General features: G+C 42.3%; 1 protein-coding gene across 6 annotated transcripts in view; it reads right to left on the bottom strand.

The window, feature by feature from the left end:
• Nucleotides 1-806: 806 nt before the first annotated feature.
• The window catches only part of LOC109897324 (rho GTPase-activating protein 27-like), a 28,933-nt gene continuing 9,384 nt past the window's right edge, over nucleotides 807-20,355 (bottom strand). The window contains exons 3-19 of one of the 6 annotated variants that reach the window (XM_031834181.1): nucleotides 7,931-8,482; nucleotides 7,340-7,549; nucleotides 7,148-7,231; nucleotides 6,826-6,948; nucleotides 5,909-5,995; nucleotides 5,509-5,571; nucleotides 4,111-4,178; nucleotides 3,937-4,024; nucleotides 3,667-3,768; nucleotides 3,447-3,545; nucleotides 3,273-3,357; nucleotides 2,991-3,119; nucleotides 2,786-2,884; nucleotides 2,618-2,695; nucleotides 2,367-2,501; nucleotides 2,114-2,219; nucleotides 807-1,923 (exon numbers count right to left, since the gene is read on the bottom strand). In XM_031834181.1, coding sequence (XP_031690041.1) covers nucleotides 1,746-1,923; nucleotides 2,114-2,219; nucleotides 2,367-2,501; nucleotides 2,618-2,695; nucleotides 2,786-2,884; nucleotides 2,991-3,119; nucleotides 3,273-3,357; nucleotides 3,447-3,545; nucleotides 3,667-3,768; nucleotides 3,937-4,024; nucleotides 4,111-4,178; nucleotides 5,509-5,571; nucleotides 5,909-5,995; nucleotides 6,826-6,948; nucleotides 7,148-7,231; nucleotides 7,340-7,549; nucleotides 7,931-8,482 — 2,286 coding nt within the window. In that variant the 3' untranslated portion in view covers nucleotides 807-1,745. The remainder of the gene's footprint in view (nucleotides 1,924-2,113; nucleotides 2,220-2,366; nucleotides 2,502-2,617; nucleotides 2,696-2,785; nucleotides 2,885-2,990; nucleotides 3,120-3,272; nucleotides 3,358-3,446; nucleotides 3,546-3,666; nucleotides 3,769-3,936; nucleotides 4,025-4,110; nucleotides 4,179-5,508; nucleotides 5,572-5,908; nucleotides 5,996-6,825; nucleotides 6,949-7,147; nucleotides 7,232-7,339; nucleotides 7,550-7,930; nucleotides 8,483-20,355) is intronic. The other 5 variants (XM_031834182.1, XM_031834183.1, XM_031834184.1 and 2 more) reach the window with 5 other exon arrangements.

The raw sequence follows: 20,355 nt of genomic DNA, 5'->3' as shown, positions 1-20,355 counted from the left end.
AGCCTACAAAGCCCACACATTCTGGCTGCGTTCCAGTACGTTTTTATTGCAGTCGCGCTGCGCAGATCACCAATTAGTGGAACGTATACTTCACTCCAGCCATTCACAGTTCGTTAAAATTATATTGTTCTATCTAAACTTTGTCTTCAAAATCAAATCAGATTTTATTGGTCACATACACATGTTTAGCACATTTTATTATGGGTGTAGCGAAATGCTTTGCAAATACAATTCAAAACCTTTGGGTAATGATTTGCAGCGTGATTATTGTCATCATGTTGTCAATTTAATTAATCCTCAATCATTTTCAAGGTAAAATAAATAATTGCAAGTGAGGACTTGGTGGGCTGTATATTCTTTAGGTTTTTACTTCATGTGTTCGTTCCTGTGTGCTGGTAAGGGCACAGATGACAGACAGGTAGGATTCCAGTTGAGGTGGTTTAATAATGCAGAAGATGCACCAGCACAGAACAGCACCGCACAGTGTATGTAGTATTAATGGGCTAAGGCACTTAGTGGTCTGGCATCTTGCTTTAACCAACGTGTGTGTGTGTGTGTGTGTGAGTGTGTGTGTGTGTGTGTAACACAATGAAAGCTAACTGGTGGGAAATGACAAGGATGGCTGGAACTTTCTCTCACTACTGATCGTATTATTCTTACTCTGACTACTGATCTTATTCTGTGCGCTGTAGATCGCCCAGCATGCTCTGCTCCACTTGACCGGTGGGTGGAGCTACAGATCTGATTTGATGAACTAACATTACTGATATGATTAACCACAAATACTTCACAGCTTTTTGGGCAGAAACATTGACAGAAATGACATTATTTTATTAGAAGAACATTCATTTATAAGGTCAAATGAACTCTTATGTACAGAGAAAAAAAGTTGTTCAAAATATCTTGATATATTGTTCTTATCCTTGTTCTGTAATAACATTAATACTATAAAACAACCATAATGTACAGTTATGCTCTATCATAATATATTTTCATATGTACTACCCATAACGTACAGCCACGTTATGCATAATGAACCACAATATAGTCGCAAGTGGTATTCCTTGATACATCCACAGGCTTTTTCTAAAGGAGGAAGTAATCAAATAACTTTACACTCAAGGCCGAGGTATGTAATCTGAATGGCTCACCAAAAAGGAAGCAACAACAACCATTTTAGTTGGTTTGATATCTCATAGTTGATAAGTTAACATTCGGGAAGGTATACAATATTTAATATTTTTCATAGACTTTAACATATAGTTAAGAGGTCATCCACTAAAAAGACCGATCTGCCTCAGATATGTCACTCCAAACCATGGATACAACATCAGAATATTCCCCCAAATACATGTACACCTACATGTAATATATATTTTCTTCGTAAAACTAAACATGATGCCTATTGCCAGGTATTGTCATCGGATCCATGGAAATCTTTTGATATGTCAACATGTTCATCCATTTTCCCATAACTTCCTTTTTTGTCAATGTTCTTGTGAGTGGAAGTACCAAAACAGATGGATGACTGGATGGGTGGACTGGATGGGTGGACAGCACGAGTTTGAAACTTGGAATGAAGGTTGAAGACTTGGAGCTACCACAGTTAAAGGCTAGTTCACTGACAGAAAAAAAACCTCCCTTTACCAAATCTAACAACCCATGTAACCATCAGTCTTTTCCCAGGACTTGACAACCCCCATTGTCTCCGTCCCTCTTGACTCATGGATGCCATAGAAAATGTCTCAGCTGGGGGCAAATACTGTCTCAAACTCTTTGAGGATGAGCTCCACAATCTGATTCTGGAAGACCATGTAAACGGTGATGTTGGCCGACTCAGTCTGGGGCCTGAGTAACGTAGGGCCAAACACGATGGCCACACTCTGGACTGACATACGGTTCTTTTCCCCAAACTCAATCACTCTGGAAGAGAGGAAGAGGAGGGAATGAGGAGAAGAGGGTGTGAAAGGAAGTATGAGGAGGGTGGAAAGTGTTTAGTGTATCAGTTATTTATATCGTCTTTATAGTTTTATGTAAAACAATAGAATTATATATATATATATATATATATATATTTTTTTTTAATCCAGTTTCTACCACAACAAGCACTCACTTGAGGAGATGTTTGAAAAGGAGGTGCATGGTATCGTGGTTGGGCAGGGGAAGGGACCTCACCAGGTCACGGAAGTATGACACCTTCTGAGGATAGTCCTGTATTTCTACCAGAGAAAGAGTCATCCCAAATGTCAATTTATTCACATCCTTTCATGCTATATAGGTCTGACTATGTCAGTTCATTACTATCATGTCATTTGAGTCTGACTATTGAGATGCATGCAGAATGTTTTATTAGGGCCTAGACTTACTGATGGCAGCGATAAACTTGTCGAAGAAGCTGTAAGGGAAGAGAGGTTCAGGCAGCTCCCTCAGGAAGAGCTTTAGCGCCCCCGTGATCACATGGATCTCCTCCCACTGACCATCCTCTAGGTCCAGATTTTCCTCTGGAGGGAGGGAGGGAGAGAGAGAGAGAGAGAGAGAGAGAGCAGAGAATATGGTTGATAATACTGCAAGATGCTCCATCTACAAATTCCTTACTAGTCCTTGAAACTTGCTTTACCATGATCTGCTTTGTGGCGTAGTCTCTGAATGACAGCTAGATTCCCACTAACTCTGTAGATCCCATCAATGTCCAGACCTAAGGGGAATGTACAATTGTGTTACCTCTTTAGAGGTGGTAAAGGTAAAGGTTGATATTACGGTATCAGGATAAAGAAGGAATACCTACCTCTAATCTCCACTGCCCTGATGCATTTCTCCACAAACCTGGGCACAGTGCTGTTCTCTCGATGGCACAGCGTGTCCAGATGACAACCAAACACATTATCTAGAGAACCACGATGAAAAACATTCTGAGTGCCGGAAAGGTATCATAAGGTACAATAAGGTTACTCTGCTATGTCATTTAACCATGTTATAAAGCTCAGTCTCACCTCTTATGTAGCCCTTCTCCTTCACTGACTGCAGTGTGGGCCTCTTCTGGAGTAACTTGCGTAGTTTGGTGCGGACACGCCCCTGATCTGATGACTCGGCACTGATGCCTGGCGTAATTTTGGTGGCTGCTGGAGGGGGAAATTAATGATGGGTGCAGCTTTCGTTAACTACCTGATCTAATGCCCAGTTCTCAAATATTGAAATGTTACACCTATTTCACCTCAAAAGCATTGAAAGACCTGGTGGTTCGTAATAGTAGGTTGTCGGACACTAATACTTACAGCTGGTCCTCTTGTCTCTGTCTGAAGCAAGTGGAGATTTCTCCATAGGCTCCTCCTCTTCCTCTTCCGACAAGTGATCTTGGTCCTGAGAGAGGAGAGGTTATAATGAAGACCGACGCCCCCTTGGCCTACTCTAATTACAACTTGTTACATAGACACCTCCTGGATACTCACCAGCTGTCTGACCGTGTCCAGTATGATCCTGTGCCAGTCACAAATGATGCTCTCTGTGTCATACTGGACCAGGTACTCACACCCATGACGCGTTTTCAACTGGAGCGGGAGAGGGAAAAAGCCATACCAAGAGTTAAATTCAATTACTTTTGATTCAGTTCCTGAATTGAATGAAATAGAACTGACTTCAACCCTGACAAACCTTAAACAGAGCCCATACCTCCAGAACGTTCTTCTTGCTGGACTTGTCCTTGGGGGCCCAGCCCACAGTGGCTCCCCGCAGCTCCACTGTGTACTCTGGTGTGATCTGATTGGTCTTGTTCTGAGGAATCACGAACCAATGACATTCATTCAACTGACCTGGTGGTTCGTAATAGTAGGTTGTTGGACACCCAATCCTGACAAGCAAGCAAATCATTCTTTACGAATTCAAAGAGCTTATTTTCTATAGTGGTGGTTGTGGGTGGTTACTGTAGCAAAATGTTCTTACAGAGTTTCCCGAGGGTGCAGATTTAGGGTCTTTGTGAAATGTGAGAATGCCTCCATGCAGCACTGTCCATGACGGACTCCAATTCTTCCTATTAGAAAACCAGAAAATAAGGAATCATTGGTCCATTGCGCAAATCACAATGTGTTGTAATTTGTGCAGTTGACTTGACATTACCTAATTCTTTTCCCATTGTCGGCCACCTTGGTTTTGTTCAGGATCCCTGCCTTCTCCAGTAGATGTGTCTAAAACGAGCAAAATAGAGACAAATATTAACAAAATAACACAAATGACAGAGGGAGAGTGTATGAACATCTCTACTAATGGTGATTACCAGGAACCCACAGACCTCAGATCAGGTTTAAATATGTTGTTAGTCATATTGTACTGTACGTACATCAGTGGAGGCTGCTGAGGGGAGGACGGCTCATTATAATGTCCGCAATAGAGTGAATGAAATCGTATCAAACACATGGTTTTCACTGACATACATAGGTAAATGAGTTAAGCAGTTACTACCCACATTGGGCCATATGCTACTGGACATTGCCCATATGCTACTAGCTGTTATGAACATTGGACTGTTCATGTTAGTAGATTATTGTAATTGTGGGCTATATTTCTAGGCCTGGATAAAGTTTTGCTGTGACTTTGCAATGCATATACTAGACCACTAGGTGGCAGCAACAAATGTTTGTGTTGGCAGTGTTCCAGGTTATGCTGAATTCTTGGGCTATGAGTCCACAGGTAAAGAGCAAAGAGTATAAGTAGCAGATTCTTTGCACCGTTGAAATGTGAGTCAGGTGTCAACATGGGAGTGGTCAAGCTTAGTATATGTGTGTGTGCATCTTTGTGCATGAGCGCACAGTTATACATGCTTGGGCGTGAGCATGTTTGCATGGATTCATAAAATGGGAAATGATCCTCTGGGGTTGACTTTGCTTATAGCATTGACATTCAGCACATTGACATTACTGTGCCTACTTCATAAGACAGGGACATAAGTACATTCAGCACGATGCTTTGAAAGGCAATGCAATAAAATATGATGTCAATCAGATGTGAAAGTACTACCCAACAAGCCACCACTTGCAAAGGTCCAACAAAAATAAATGCTCCCTCTCCCCACTAGGGGGGAGTGTCAATGGTGGTCTATCCTGACACGATCATTTAGTACAGTGTTGATTCAAATAATCTAAGCTTGATGAAGAGTTGGTTATTTGACTCAGCTGTGTAGTGCTAGGGCAGGACGAGTTTGGAAAACCCTGATTTAGCAGATGCTTGTTATCCAGATAGCTTTCTTATCCACACACGAAGCAGAGAGAGAGAGAACAACCCATTCAAAGTTAGTAGTTTCACTTAAACACCACATAAGAAACTCTTAATCAGCCCTTTTAAGAGCATACATGTATATAGTATGTACTGTAACCAATATCTAATCCATTAGCTCCCCTTCCCAAGCGCCGTTAGTTCTCCTATCCAGTTCTATACTATGGTATGTTAGTTAGATCAGAACACCCACACACCACCAGAATGCAATGCCTATCAGGCCTGACGTGGGCCGTAAGAACCTACGTGCTCATGATGTGAGTCTGTGCTCAGATGTGACAGTCTACTCCGTGCTCCCAACCTATCAGTCTTTATGGAGAAAACAATACAATTCTTCAATGAATGGAATAATGGGTCTTCAGGCTCTTTGTCATTTAGAAGTCCTTGTGTGCTGTCTGTACAGCAGAGTACATTTTATTGAGTTAGTAGAAGAGTTGGGGTCAATTCCATTTCAGGAAATTAATTAATTAAATTCATAAAATTAACAATAAAATCATTGTTGAAAAATAATGCAATTTCCAATTAAATTATTGTGTGTACTTGTCCAACACGTATAATTTATTATTGAGGGCCAGTAGAAAATGACTTGACAAAGATCCCTATGGATTCAAAACCTTATCGTGTCGTACGTTCTTACTGTACTTACATGGTGTGGCGTCTCAGGGGAGTTGCCTGAGCTGGATGCTTCACTGGTGATGTCCGAAACGTTTCTCCTATGTGTTGGAAAGAACCTCTGCCAAACGGAAGGGAGGGAATTGGGTTCAGGTTGGTTAGTCAACAGTAGTCGATAGGGACTTATTGTTCAAACAGAGCTTCCCTCTTCAGCAGAAATCCTGTCAAATTTTATGAGTCATAATTCTATCCGCTTTCTCCCCTGCCCCCTCCATTCTTGTTGTAGTTTCTCCAATTTAGGTTTGTAAGTGACCTCCAGAGAGGAAATCAACTAGGACAGGTGTTTCCATCTCCTGTTGAGGGGGTCAACAATGACACATACACAACGACATCATTCCACAAGGGCATTGTGCATAAAGCTGTGAGGGCCAGGTGTCTCATGTCAGGGACCAGTCCTAATGGCTTGTTTGCTTGGGACTACCAGAACAGCAAATTCTGCAGTTTCTATGTCAAATCAAATCAAATCAAATTTGATTTGTCACATACACATGGTTAGCAGATGTTAATGCGAGTGTAGCGAAATGCTTGTGCTTCTAGTTCCGACAATGCAGTAATAACGAACAAGTAATCTAACTAACAATTCCAAAAAAAACTACTGTCTTATACACAGTGTAAGGGGATAAAGAATATGTACATAAGGATATATGAATGAGTGATGGTACAGAGCAGCATAGGCAAGATACAGTAGATGATATCGAGTACAGTATATACATATGAGATGAGTATGTAAACCAAGTGGCATAGTTAAAGTATGTTCCAATACCGTAGTGCCAAATTCAGTCTAGATGCCAAAAGGAGATTCTAATGGCCGATAAACATCTGTTGCTATACCAACGGTGTGAAACCTCCCTCAACATCCCTGTCCATGCTCTAGGCTACCCAGCTACTCACGTTGTCTTCTTGGGAGGGGCCAAACTGAGCTGGGCCCATGGTGTGTCTCCAGTTCTTCAGAACCGGCAGACTGTCCTGGTCCACTCCATTCCTCACCTTGGGCAGACTGGATGCAACCGGGAGCTGAGAGGGTTAACAGAAACAAACAGTGTAAAGGCCCTGGCCTATTTAATCAATCCCAGCAACTGGTTATCTGAGGTAAGGGCATATTTGTTTCACCTATGTGCAGTACAGAGTCACCCCATACAATGTCAAGCTCTTTGAGACCTGGTAAAAAATACACTCAACCATTCCTTGAAATTACAATATTGCTTCTCTTCACCTCTGCTGGAAGGTTCCACTGGGATCTGGAGCCGTCTCTCAGGTAGTAGTACGTCTTTCCTTCTTGATCCACAGACTTGAGCCACTGCCAGGATACACACACACACAAGACAAAACAGTGTATGACACACACTGCATGGTTTCTCAAACCGCTCCCCTTTTAAAGCACTAGACCTCCATTCAATACACTTACCTGCTCCTGTGTGCGTTCGCTGGTGAATACGGTCTTCCCATCTGCCTCTATGGAGCGCTTCCAGCCCGCCGGGACACTGTCTAGAATGGCCCGGGGTATGACGGCCTGTTTAGCCTGCGGAATTGGTAGGAGGTCTTTGGGGAACACCGAGGAGGAAGTGTCTGGAGCCTCGTGGTCTTCTGTCAGGTAGTCTTCCTTTGGGAGAGGGGGCTGAGGAACAGAAGATTCGCAAATGCTTTTAAGATGGAACTCAAACTGAGTGGCCAATTTATAAAAAGTTTATGACATGGTTCATAACATGCTAGCGATTCTGCTCAAATGGCAAACGTTCTTAGTAACTTGGCTAGTAACACTTTGAGAATAAACAGCAAAAAACATGTGTATGCCATAGCAGGCATAACTAGCTAATGAACTAACAAAACAAGACTCCCTCAAGACCATGAAGCAGCTGTTAATGCGCTGGTGTCTGACAGAGACTGCTTTAGCAGTCAACAATCCAACAACACTTTCCACGGTTCTGTATTTTAGAAGCCTTATCTGTTGATGAGCTTGAAACAATGGCCATATTAGTCAAATAAAGCAGAAGCTAACCCCTACCGGTCCTCTGTTTGGGAGCTTCAGCACAGGAGGCTCAGTAACAGGAGAGGAGGGGGCGATGGGCTCCGGAGCTCCCCAGGACGTGGCCCCAGAGGTGGGGTTATAGAAGTAGTTTCGACCGGTGGTCTCATCCAACACCTGTTCCCAGTTGGAACCCTGGGATGAGGCTGGGGACAGGGCCGGGGACAGGGCCGGGGACAGGGCCGGGGACAGGGCCATGGACAGGCCCGGGGACAGGGCCGGGGACAGGGCCGGGGACAGGCCCGGGGAAAGGGCCATGGACAGGGCCGGGACAGACAACACCTCCTTGGGCAGCTCCATGTCTGTGGAGGGGAGGGTGCTGCGGGGGTCGGCCCAAGTGGTTTGGCCCGTGGCTGGGCGGTAATAGAACTCTTTCCCGCTGTCCTTGTCAGTGTGCACCTGCCATCCCTCCTGGGTAAGGGGCAAGTCAGGACTCAGAGCTACTAACGGCGGGGATTGTGGGATGTTTTTCTTCAGCTCGGTGACGTTGGCGTAAACAGCAGTGTTGGGGCTGGCATTTTCCACCTGGAGACAGAGATGAAAGAAAAGTCAGGTCAGTCATCAGGAATAACATGAGAAGGAATAAACGTTTCACCCCCAGTCCTAAATGGCCAGCGAGCCACTAGTCAATAATATATTGTGCTCTATATGAACAGAGTACTGACTGCCTGCGTAGTACTACCTAAACTCACCTTATTTGTGGTGAAGCCAATGGCCCCATCAGCCCCTATGAGAACAATCCGTGAGAATCTCCACAACACAAAAGACAGAGGGGAAAAATGTTTTCTCTACCTGCACCTCCCTTTACTCACATCAAGTAACAAAGCACTGACTTGGGATCAAATATCATTCTCCCAACCCCTTAGTTCGAATAGGCTGAGTTACCCAACTCATCACAATATGCCCATTCTTACAAAGTGCATGCATTTAAAGAGCTACATGTGGATCTCGCTTTGAGTGTTATTTTCTTCTTCTTAAAAGAGTACAGACAACATCAACATTCAATTGTAAGCCTTTTTTCAGTTTTAGAGGAAATGGCCATACGTCAGTAATATCTGCATCCAAAAAAGTGATCTGTCCCGTTAATGTCTTTCCCGAACCCTACATACATCTCAGGGGTGTGGAAGTGAAGAGCAAAACATCACATCTGAGACAGAGGAGATTTCCACCACGTGGAGTGGAGTAGACCACAGGGAGCTGTGTGGCTGACCGTTACTTCATAGACAAACACAAGCACATTTCAACATGAGCCAGACATGATAAAAAGCTATAAAGACTGGGGAAGTTTGAATGACAACGTAGAGGATGTCACAGCTAAATACAGTACTATAGGCCACATATACATTTGAGTAATTTAGCAGACACTCTTATCCAGAGCGACTTACAGGAGCAATTAAGGTTAAGTGCAGACAGATTTTTTCACCTAGTCAACCTCTAGGTCTACTGTACCTGCCGCCCTCACATGTAGGCTAAGTACTGCAGGAATACAATTCAATTCAATTGGCACAGACACAATAATCAGGACAGGCTGAGTGAAATGACCATGAAGTCTTAGATTAGTGGTCATGAAGGAAAATACCATAATTGGGACGCACACCCTTAGGTACTTACCTGGGAGACACCCAGAAATGTCACAAGCCTGTGCCTGAAGCTACAGCAAGCCTTGAAGATCATGTCGGTCATATTCCCTGAAAAAGGCACCTCTTCGAATAATGTAATGATCAAATATGTGGCATCCCATCAGGGGATATAACATTCTAACTAGTAGATCCAAAAGCAGAAGTATTGGCAAGGACATACCACAGGTTTTTCAGACCATGTACCAGTTCCTTCTTTTGATTACTACCTGGCTTGAAGAGGGGCTTTTTTCAATTTTTAGCTTTGAATACATTTTAAGAAACACTGAAAAAGCCAGAGACCAGGGAATAACTGTCTTCGTGTTTCCCAATTCGCACCTTGTAAAACAGACATTCGTCATGAAAAAATAGCTTTAAAAGAAAAGCCTGGCTCAGAGGTAAGGTTTCTTTCGTATCGTCAAGACTCTTCTGTGTACCACACACGGACGTACAGGCCTGAACACACAGACGGACGTACACAGGCCTGAACACACAGACGGACGTACACAGGCCTGAACACACAGACGGACGTACACAGGCCTGAACACACAGATGGACTGTACAGACCTAAAATACTTTCAAGAAAAACCCAAATAAGATACATGGCTGGGTGGAGGGAGTCAGCTGTCCAACTGTCATTTCCTCTCAAGATGGGCTAATGGACGTTTTGTACATCAACACACAGTTGGGACACATTGATACACACACACCTCTATGCCTGAAGGTACTCTAACATCTAAAATACACATGTGCACAATGAGAGTATTAGTTCTGTGCTGGAATGATGCTGTAGGAGATGGCATGGATAGTGTTTCTTTGTGCTGTGACGTCACCTTCTCTGAGACCTGAGGTGTTTGTCAGAAGCTGTGGTTCCCTGGTTTGGTGGTACCTAAAGGTTAACCTGTGATAAGCGAGTCTGCCCACTGTTCATGTCCTATGAACAGCTGGCATTGATTGTACAAAACATTAGGAAATCCTTCTATTTCCATGACATAGACTGACCAGGTGAATCCAGTTGAAAGCTATGCTCTCTTATTGATGTCACCTGTTAAATCCACTTCAATCAGTGTAGCTGAAGGGGAGGAGACAGGTTAAAGAAGGAGTTTTAAGCCCTGAGACAATTGAGAAATGGATTGTATATGTGTGCCATTCAGAGGGTGAATGGGCAAGACAAAATATTTAAGTATGGGGTATGGTAGTAGGTGACTGGTGTGAGTGTCGCAAGAACTGCAACGCTGCTGTGTTTTTCATGGTCAACAGTTTCCCATGTATCAAGAATGGTCCACCACCCAAAGGACATCGAGCCATCTTGACACAACTGTGGGAAACATTGGAGTCAACATGTGCCAACATCCAAGTGAAACGCTTCCAACACCTTGTCGTCCATTTCCCAACATATTGAGTCTGTTCTGGGCAAAAGGGGGTGCAAATCAATATTAGGAAGGTGGGTATGTGTGTGCATGACGCAACAGATGACAACATTATAAAAAGAACTCCAGACTCTTGTACCAACATGATTGTTTTGTTATTCAAATGGTACCTCCGACAGACACACCCTAGCAACCACCAGGGTTACAAAGCTGCAGGAGAGAGGTTGATACTCACAATCCTAGAATCACTATGCAGACCTGCTTCATTAGACAGAGTAATAAACGCTACAACGCAGAGCATGGGCAGCAGTAAATATGCAAGAAAAACTAAAAACAAACACTCACTCACTTTCAGGTTTCGGTTAACACCACCTGATAAGTTCTTCTTTGCAGTGGGAGAGTTGTCTTTGGAGTGTGGCAGTGACCTGGCTGTGGAAAGCCCCAGTTTTTCTAAAGTCGATATTAATGAAGCTTAGCCTTTCCCTCTTCCTTTAAAGTAGCAACACAACAATAAGCTACAAGTGCAGGTGCGTGTAGCAGAAGAAACTAAAATGATATTTAATAACAGATGCGTAATAGTAATAAAAGTGATTGTGGTGATGATTCTTTCAATCAACCCGAAGCACATTGTTTCTTATGCACTAAGGCCTTCAAGCTAAATAGCATACCAGCCTCCTCAAACCAAACTAAATGGAAAGGATACCAGAATGACTGGTTCACACACAGCAACGTGAACATTTTCTGCCAGTCAGCAATACCTGTCATGCCAACCATTTGTTTGGAGTCAAAGTGGATAATGGCAGTAGTGTGACTTTTTGTAATCTCTCTAGGATAGGCATGCTGTCACAGAAGGAGAAGAGATATCACACCTTTACATCAGATTATGTTCCTGGCTGCGTGTATCCAAGCAGGTTATGGTCAAGTATTAACTTTCTGCTTGTGACTCATTGTCAATGATTGATATCTACTAGCAATGGAAACCAAGATGGCCTTCCTCCCTTGTAGTTTGACCCCTTCTCCCTGGCAGGGCTGGGGAAAACCTTGTCATGCCCGTCATCATAATATTATCACACTTACAATTACATCAAGCCTTTTGACACTGCATAAACAGGAACAAGGAAGTCAAAGACAATTTGAGATGTACATACTGTACCCAATGTGTCATTTATGATAATGTAGTTGCGTAGAATGTGCCAGAATATTCGAGAAATTACAACTGATTGACACTTTACAGTTTAAAATGAACTACAACTGATTGACACTTGATGGTTTAAAATGTACTATTGTAAAACCCCTGTAGTGGAATAGAGATACACTGAGTGTATAATATATTAGGAACACCTGCTCTTTCCATGACACAGACTGACCAGGTGAATCCAGATGAAAGCTAGGATCCATTATTGACGTCAATTGTTAAATCCACTTCAATCAGTGTGGGGAGGAGACAGATTAAAGAATGATGTTTAAGACTTGAGACAATTGAGACATGGATTGTGTATGTGTGCCATTCAGAGGGTGAATGGGCAAGACAAAATATTGAAGTGCCTTTGAAAGGGTTTTATGGTAGTAGGTGCCAGGAGAACCGGTTTGAGTGTGTCAATAATTGCACCGCTGCTGGGTTTTTCACGCACAACAGTTTCCCATGTTTATCAAGAATGGTCCACTACCCAAAGGACATCCAGCCAACTTGACACAACTGTGGGACACATTGGAGTCAACAAATCTGTCGTTCTGCCCCTGAACAAGGCAGTTAACCCACTGTTCCTCGGTAGGCCGTCATTGTAAATAAGAATTTGTTCTTAACTGACTTGCCTAGCTAAATAAAGGTCCAAAACAATAAAATACATTGGGCCAGGATCCCTGTGGAACGCTTTCGACACCTTGTAGTCCATGCCCCGATGAGTTGAGGCTATTCTGAGGACAAAAGGGGATGCAACTAAATATTAGGAAGGTGATCCTAATGTTTTGTACACTCAGTGTATATGGACAGATTGGAACTATATAAGAGCATAATCTCAGTCTCGCTTTATACTGTCTTCATCTTAACTCTTCGAACGCTCACTCAGTATTGACCCTAGAAATTAGATGAGGTGACTGAATGCTGCATGGCAGTGAGTGCCACATGGTTTACTGGTTGATGTCCCTTTCCGTTCAATCAACAGTGGACTGACTCATCAATTCCTCATATTCATAAACTGAAGAAAAAACAGCTGACACTATCAAGGTTATGGACCCATATTCAGCCTGTAGACATTTAGAGTAATAGTAAGTAGCCTATAGAGCATGACAGAAATACCCCCCTACAGAACAAGAACATCATGGTCTGGGCTAATGCATAATCACAATCTATACCTGAGCTATTTTGCATCTGTGGGTCAAACACGGTGTATGTCAGAGGTCATTGACAGACACTGTGGTCTATGTCATTTTCATATACAAATGTACAGTATATTGACAAGATAAGTCAACTGGAGGAAGGTCATGTTTTCAAAAATGGAATGTGTGCTCAAATAATACCCGGCTATTGCCAGTGACCAAAATGAAATTTGATAGAAATGAATGCTTACTCTGAATCACTGTAATTCACACCACATGTATAATACATGTATTAAAACTGTTACAGTTAGTAGCTATTAATGCGCATAAAATCCTATTTAATCAGACCATAACCTCAATCCAAATCTAAACAACAAATGGAGCCATCATCGACCATAAAAAGGGCAAATTACCTGTTTAAAGTTTGTTTGGTTAATCCCAGGCTCAATGTAGAGTAGACTATCCTTCAAAGATATCATTTAGAAGATATAGACTTCAGTTTTCCCTTTATCCAGTTTTAAAGTACAGTATTCACCTCACTATTCCACACTGTACACTCACACACTCCATGCCATGTCAGGTACGCTACAGTACAAGTAAAGCCACTGCCTAGCAGCAGCAAGTCTTGGGAGTGGTTGCAATGTTCCTCAGTTTAACCCTCTCTTGCCTGCATAGATCGCGAGTGCACATAATGCACAGAATGCAGCCAACACAACACTGATACCTTGCATAACTAAATATTAACATTTTAGAAAAGCGTGCGTGCGTGTAATTGAGAAACACTGAAGGGAGTATCTTTACTCAAATCGCCTGTTTACATTTAGCTAATTAAATAATTATGCCAGGAGAGCATTTCAGGATTCAGGAGCTCTGCAAACAGTTCTGCTCAAAAACTTGAGTGTGTGTGTGTGTCAGTGTTTGTGTGCAGACTGGCGTGGCGTGGGGGCTAGCCTATTGGAGTGGAGTATGGAAACGTGTGTTTGTTTCCAGTTGTTTGGGGTGAGGCTTGCAGCCCTACAGTACAGGAAAGGGCTCCTCCTTTGTTTGTAAACACACAGCACAGTGGCCCAGGGGTGCTGCTAACTGGGTACTATGGCTGGGTGGGTGTACCTACTTTCTACCAGCATGTCACATGTGCAACTTTACTCCACACACAGAGACGTGTACAAAGCTCTCCCTCACCCTCCATTTTGTCAATCTGACCATAATTTTATCCTCCTGATTCCTGCTTACAAGCAAAACTCAAGCAGGAAGCACCAGTGACTCGCTCAGTACGGAAGTGGTCAGATGACGCGGATTCTGAACTACAGAACTGATTTGCTAGCACAGACTGGAATATGTTCCGGGATTCATCCGATGGCATTGAGGAATATACAACATCATTTACAAGCTTCATCAATAAGTGCATCAACGACATTATCCTCACAGTGGCCGTACGTACATATCCCAACCAGAAGCCATGGATTACAGGCTACATCCGCACTGAGCTAAAGGCTAGAGCTGCCACTTTCAAGGAGCGATACACTAATCTGGACATTTATTTGAAACCCGTTATGCCCTCCGACCAGTGGTGTAAAGTATTTAAGTAAAAATAAAAAAGTACTACTTAAGTTACTTTTTGGGGTACTTGTACTATACTTTACTATTTATATATTTATATTTTTAACTACTTTAATTTTACTTCACTACATTCCTAAAGAAAATAATGTACTTTTTACACCATACATTTCCCTCGCACCAAAAAGTACTTTTTACATTTTGAATGATTAGCAGGGCAGGACAATAGTCCAATTAACGCATTTATCAAGAGAATATCACTGGTCTTCCTTACTACCTCTGAGCTAGCAGACTCACTAAACACACCTTTTGTTTGAAAATGATGTCAGAGTGTTGGTGTGTGCCCCTGGCTATCCATAAATACATTTGCTTAATATAAGCAATTTGAAATGATTTATACTTTTACTTTTAATTTCGATACTTAAGTATATTTTTGCAATTACATTTACTTATGATACTTAAGTATATTTAAAATACTTTTAGACTTTTACTCAAGTAGTATTTTACTGGGTGACTTTAACTTGAGTCATTTTCTATTAAGGTATCTTTACATTTACTCAAATATAACAATTGAGTACTTTTTCCATCACTGCCTCCGACGAACCGTCAATACAGGACTAAGATTGAATCCTACTACACCGGCTCTGACGCTTGTCGTATGTGGCAGGGCTTGCAAACTATTACGGATTACAAAGGGAAACCCAACCGCTAGATGCCCAGCGATGCAAGCCTACCAGACGAGCTTAATGCCTTCTATGCTCACTCTGAGGCAAGCAAACCTGAACCATGCATTAGAGCACCAGCTGTTCCAGATGACTGTGTGATCACACTCTCCTTAGCCGATGTGAGGTCAATATTCACAAGGCCGCAGGGCCAGATGGATTACCAGGATGCGTACTCAACGTATGCGCTGACCAAATGGCAAGTGTCTTCACTGACATTTTCAACCTCTCCCTGACCGAGTCTGTAATATCGACATGTTTCAAGCAGACCACCATAGTCCCTGTGCCCAAGAATGCCAAGGTAACCTGCCTAAATGACTACCGCCCCGTAGCCCTCACGTATGTAGCCATGAAGTGCTTTGAAAGGCTGGTCATGGCTCATATCAACTCCATCATCCCAGAAACCCTAGACCCAGGACAATTCGCACACTGCGCCAACAGATCCACAAATGACGCAATCTCTATTGCACTCCACATTGCCCTTTCCCACCTGGACAAAATAAACATCTACATGAGAATGCTGTTCAGCATTCATCTCCATAGTGCCCTCAAAGTTCATCACTAAGCTAAGTACCCTCAGACTATACACCTCCCTCTGCAACTGGATCTGGGACTTCCTGACGGACTGCCCCCGGTGGTAAGGGTAGGCAACAACACATCTGCCACGTTGATCCTCAACACAGGGGCCCCACTCCTTTACTCCCTGTTCACCCACGGCTTTGTGGACATGCACGACTCCAACACCACCATTAAGTTTGTCAATGACACAATGGTGGTAGGCCTGATCGATGATACAGCCTATAGGGAAGGGATCACAGACCTGACAGTGCGGTGCTAGAACAACAACCTCTACCTCAACATGAGAAAGACAAATGAGCTGATCGTGGACTACAGGAAAAGGGGGGGGGGGGGGCATTCACATTAACAGAGTTGTAGTGGAGCGGGTCGAGTGCTTCAAGTTCCTTGGTGTCCACATCACCAACAAACTATCATGGTCCAAACACACCAAGACAGTTGTGAAAAGCGCACAACAATGCCTATTCCCCCTCAGGAGACTGAAAAGATTTGGCATGTGTCCTCAGATCCTCAAAACGTTCTACAGGTGCACCCTCGAGAGCATCCTAACTGGTTACATCACTGCTTGGTGTGGCAACGCTACAGAGGGTAGTGTGTAAGGCCCAGTACATCACTGGGGCCAATGTTCCTGCCATCCAGGATCTCTATAGCAGGCGATATCAGAGGAAAGCGTGATATCAGAGGAAGGCCCTAAAAATTTTCAAAGACTCCAGCCACCCAAGTCATAGACTGTTCTCTCTGCTATCACACGACAAGCGGTACCGGAGTGCCAAATCTAGGAACAAAAGGCTCCTTAACAGCTTCTACCCCAAGCCATAAGACTGCTAGACAGTTAATCAAATGGCCACCTGGAATATTTGCATTGACCCCTTTTCATGCTGCTGCAACTAGTTGTTTATTATCTATGCATGGTCACTTTACCCCTACCTACATGTACATATTACCTCAATTAGATCGACTAACCTGTACCCCCGCACATTGACTCGGTACTAGTACTCCCTGTATATAGCCTCGCTATTGTTATTGTATTGTGTTACTTTTATTTGTTGTTTTTTGGGGTGGGGGTTGTTTTAATTTTTATACCCTTTTCTCCCCAATTTCGTGGTATCCAATTGTTACTATCTTGTCTCATCGCTACATCTCTCGTACGGGCTCGGGCGAGACGAAGGTCGAAAGCCATGCGTCCTTCGAAACACAACCCAACCAAGCAGCGCTGCTTCTTTAACACAGCGCGCATTCAACCCTGAAGCCAGCAGCACCAATGTGTCAGAGGAAACACAGTGCACCTGGCAACCTGGTTAGAGTGCACTGCGCCCAGCCCGCCACAGGAGTCTCTGGTGCGCGATGAGGCAAGGATATCCCTACTGGCCAAACCCTCCCTAACCCGGACGACGCTAGGCCAATTGTGCGTCGCCCCACGGACCTCCCGGTCGCGGCCAGGCTGCGACAGAGCCTGGGCGCAAACCCAGAGTCTCTGGTGGCACAGCTAGCACTGCAATGCAGTGCCCTAGACCACTGTGCCACCCGGGAGGCCTTATTCTTTTAGTTAAAAAAAATAAATCCTTACTTACTTAAAAAATTTCAAATAAAGGGCTTGTAAGTAAGCATGGAAAGGTCTACACCTGTTGAATTCAGCGCATGTGACAAATAGAATTTGATATGTATCAGAAACAGAGAAGAGTGCATTTATTGCTTAAGAGCTATAGAAAATGTTATAGTACTGTGAGTGAGACATGCTCAGATGATCGAAAGCTCATTGAGTCATACTGCATGTTACATCCTGTCAAATATGTATGTTGCTGATTATACCTCAACCACGAAGCATCTAGCAGTTATTTATTCTCATGATGTTGCAGTCAGACACAGGCTACATTTAGAATTACTTAGCTATTAAGGCAAGAAAAAAAGTTCACACTCTCATGACTGTCTACACTTGAAGAGTTTATTTCCAAAATGCTGTATCCACCAATATTTCACATTTGGGTTTTTTCATCAGAAGTGGTTGCTTATGGGTACCTTCATGTGTTTGTAAAATATTACTGTTCTCAGATTTTTTATTAATAGATTTTAGATGTGTATGAAAATGTGTTTTTTTGCTGAACGTTATACAGTATATCCATTCTTTAGCCGGAATGGGATGTTCGTATCCTGTATATTTGACTGTGATATGTGGTTGTCTCACCTAGCAATCTTAAGATGAATGCACTTACTGCAAGTCGCTCTGGATAAGCAATGACGAAACAATGTTTGTATATATTGATGTCACAAATGTATCATTTGTACATTTCTTTATACAAAATGTAGTTATTTGTTATATTTAAATGTCTAAAACCTAGCAGTACTAATTTATCTGGGAGTGAGGCGGATATATAATATTTAGCAAAAAAATATGATTATTTGTCTCTCTGAAATGAAACCATCAAGCGATAGATTTGAAACAAATACATGTCTGTCATTGAACAACCCCATGCCATGATTAGATAGTGAAAAAACACACCAATCTCTTTCATAATTTCTTCAAACAATAAAAGCTCATTTAACAACATGTCTGAAAATGGATATATAGTGTAAAGTTTTTAACTCATACAGCTTGGGTGGTTTACAATAGTGCGTTATCAGGTTAAGGGGTGCATACCTTGAATTATTTGGATACAGTCGTTATAAATTATGAATGGATTCTTCCTTATGTAGCTGCTTACAGAAGTTGACCAACTCATTGGCTGTCACCTTCTAAATATAATGTCCACTACTCCAAATGTAATTGAATGATTCCATGTTTCTCAGCCATGATAAATGATAGTTTAATGTCACCTACAGTTCGGCTTCCATATAACAAACATTATTGTTTTCCTGTGCTGTAAGTAGACCAAGTCACTTGACAAAAGGCCACAGAATCAAAAGCCGAAACCTAGGAATCACACAGTGTTTATTTTGTGTCAAACGCAAAGAGGTGAACAGACACTGAATGTGGCTGAAATCCAATCGATTGTTATTGTGCAAACATGCATGGAGTCCTTTTTAGTGAGCGGCCATGTTTTAAATACACTTCAGTTTGTTTCTTACTGGAACTCGTGCTTCTGTGTACCTGCTTAAACATAACAGAAATCAAACTGTGCAGGTGAGAATGAAGCAAATACCTCTAAAATAGTGGAGGCTGCTGAGAGGAGGACGGCTCATAATAATGGCCAGAATGGAGTGAATAGAATGCTATCAAACACATGGTTTTCATGTGTTTAATACCATTCCATGAACTCCATTCCAGACATTATTAGGAGCCGTCCTCCTCTCAGCAGCCTCCACTGCAGTCTAAAAGTATTACTATGTTGACTAAAATGTAAACCAAGGTTACTATTCTTGGTGCCGGTTCAGATATTCCCCAGCAGTCTATAGGCATGTGGTGACTTGTCTCAGTTCTGCTCAAAATGTATTAAGTGACAACAAGTTTTCTAACAAGAAGTGTCAAAAGTTGAGTAGTCAATAAAAAGATAAGATATTGAATACATAGGATGGTTACATGTGAATGACTTCACACAGATAGTAGGCAGGACAAAGAGCGTTACACACATTCAATGGTTAACTTAACACTGGTGAGAATTTAAAACAGGCAGGCAATAATGACTCGAAAGTCAAACATTAAACTACTTTTTACTATATTTAAACTACATTAGTACAGCATGAACTTTGAACTTACCCTGGCTCTATCTATCGCATTCTCAGTGTCATCAGATCACGAACTTCTGACATAAATGCCTGAGTATGTCAGAAGTATGTGAGTCTGGAATATGTCTAGATTCTGAAGAACTATTTTCACCAGCATTTATTCAACAATAAAAATATTAACATGATTATCTCCAAATTACCCCTTTTTATTTAGCTAATTTTCATTTTAAAAAATTGGAACAATATACTCTTTAAACACGTCCAATTTCCAGAGTGGCTCTCTGCTACTTTTAATGATATGACCCATTTTATACATCGACATTGACAATATAGGTCATTAACCAACCACAGCAGAGGGCATTCCCTTTGAATCTGTTAACCATCCACTGTGTTGGTGGTGCTCATAAAATGTATCATAACTTCAGAATTAGCAGAGTCCACTCTGGAAATGTGATGTACTTGTAGAATACATGTCCTTAAATTGACAAAATCAAAAAGGGTAGTTTTGAGATATTCATATTTTTAATGTTGAATAAATTAATGTGCACATTTTTTTTTTCAGAATCAAGACATACTCCATA

The sequence above is a fragment of the Oncorhynchus kisutch genome, linkage group LG10, assembly GCF_002021735.2.
Source record: "Oncorhynchus kisutch isolate 150728-3 linkage group LG10, Okis_V2, whole genome shotgun sequence".
Lineage (NCBI taxonomy): Eukaryota > Metazoa > Chordata > Actinopteri > Salmoniformes > Salmonidae > Oncorhynchus > Oncorhynchus kisutch.
This window is presented reverse-complemented; position numbering and strand designations above follow the sequence as displayed.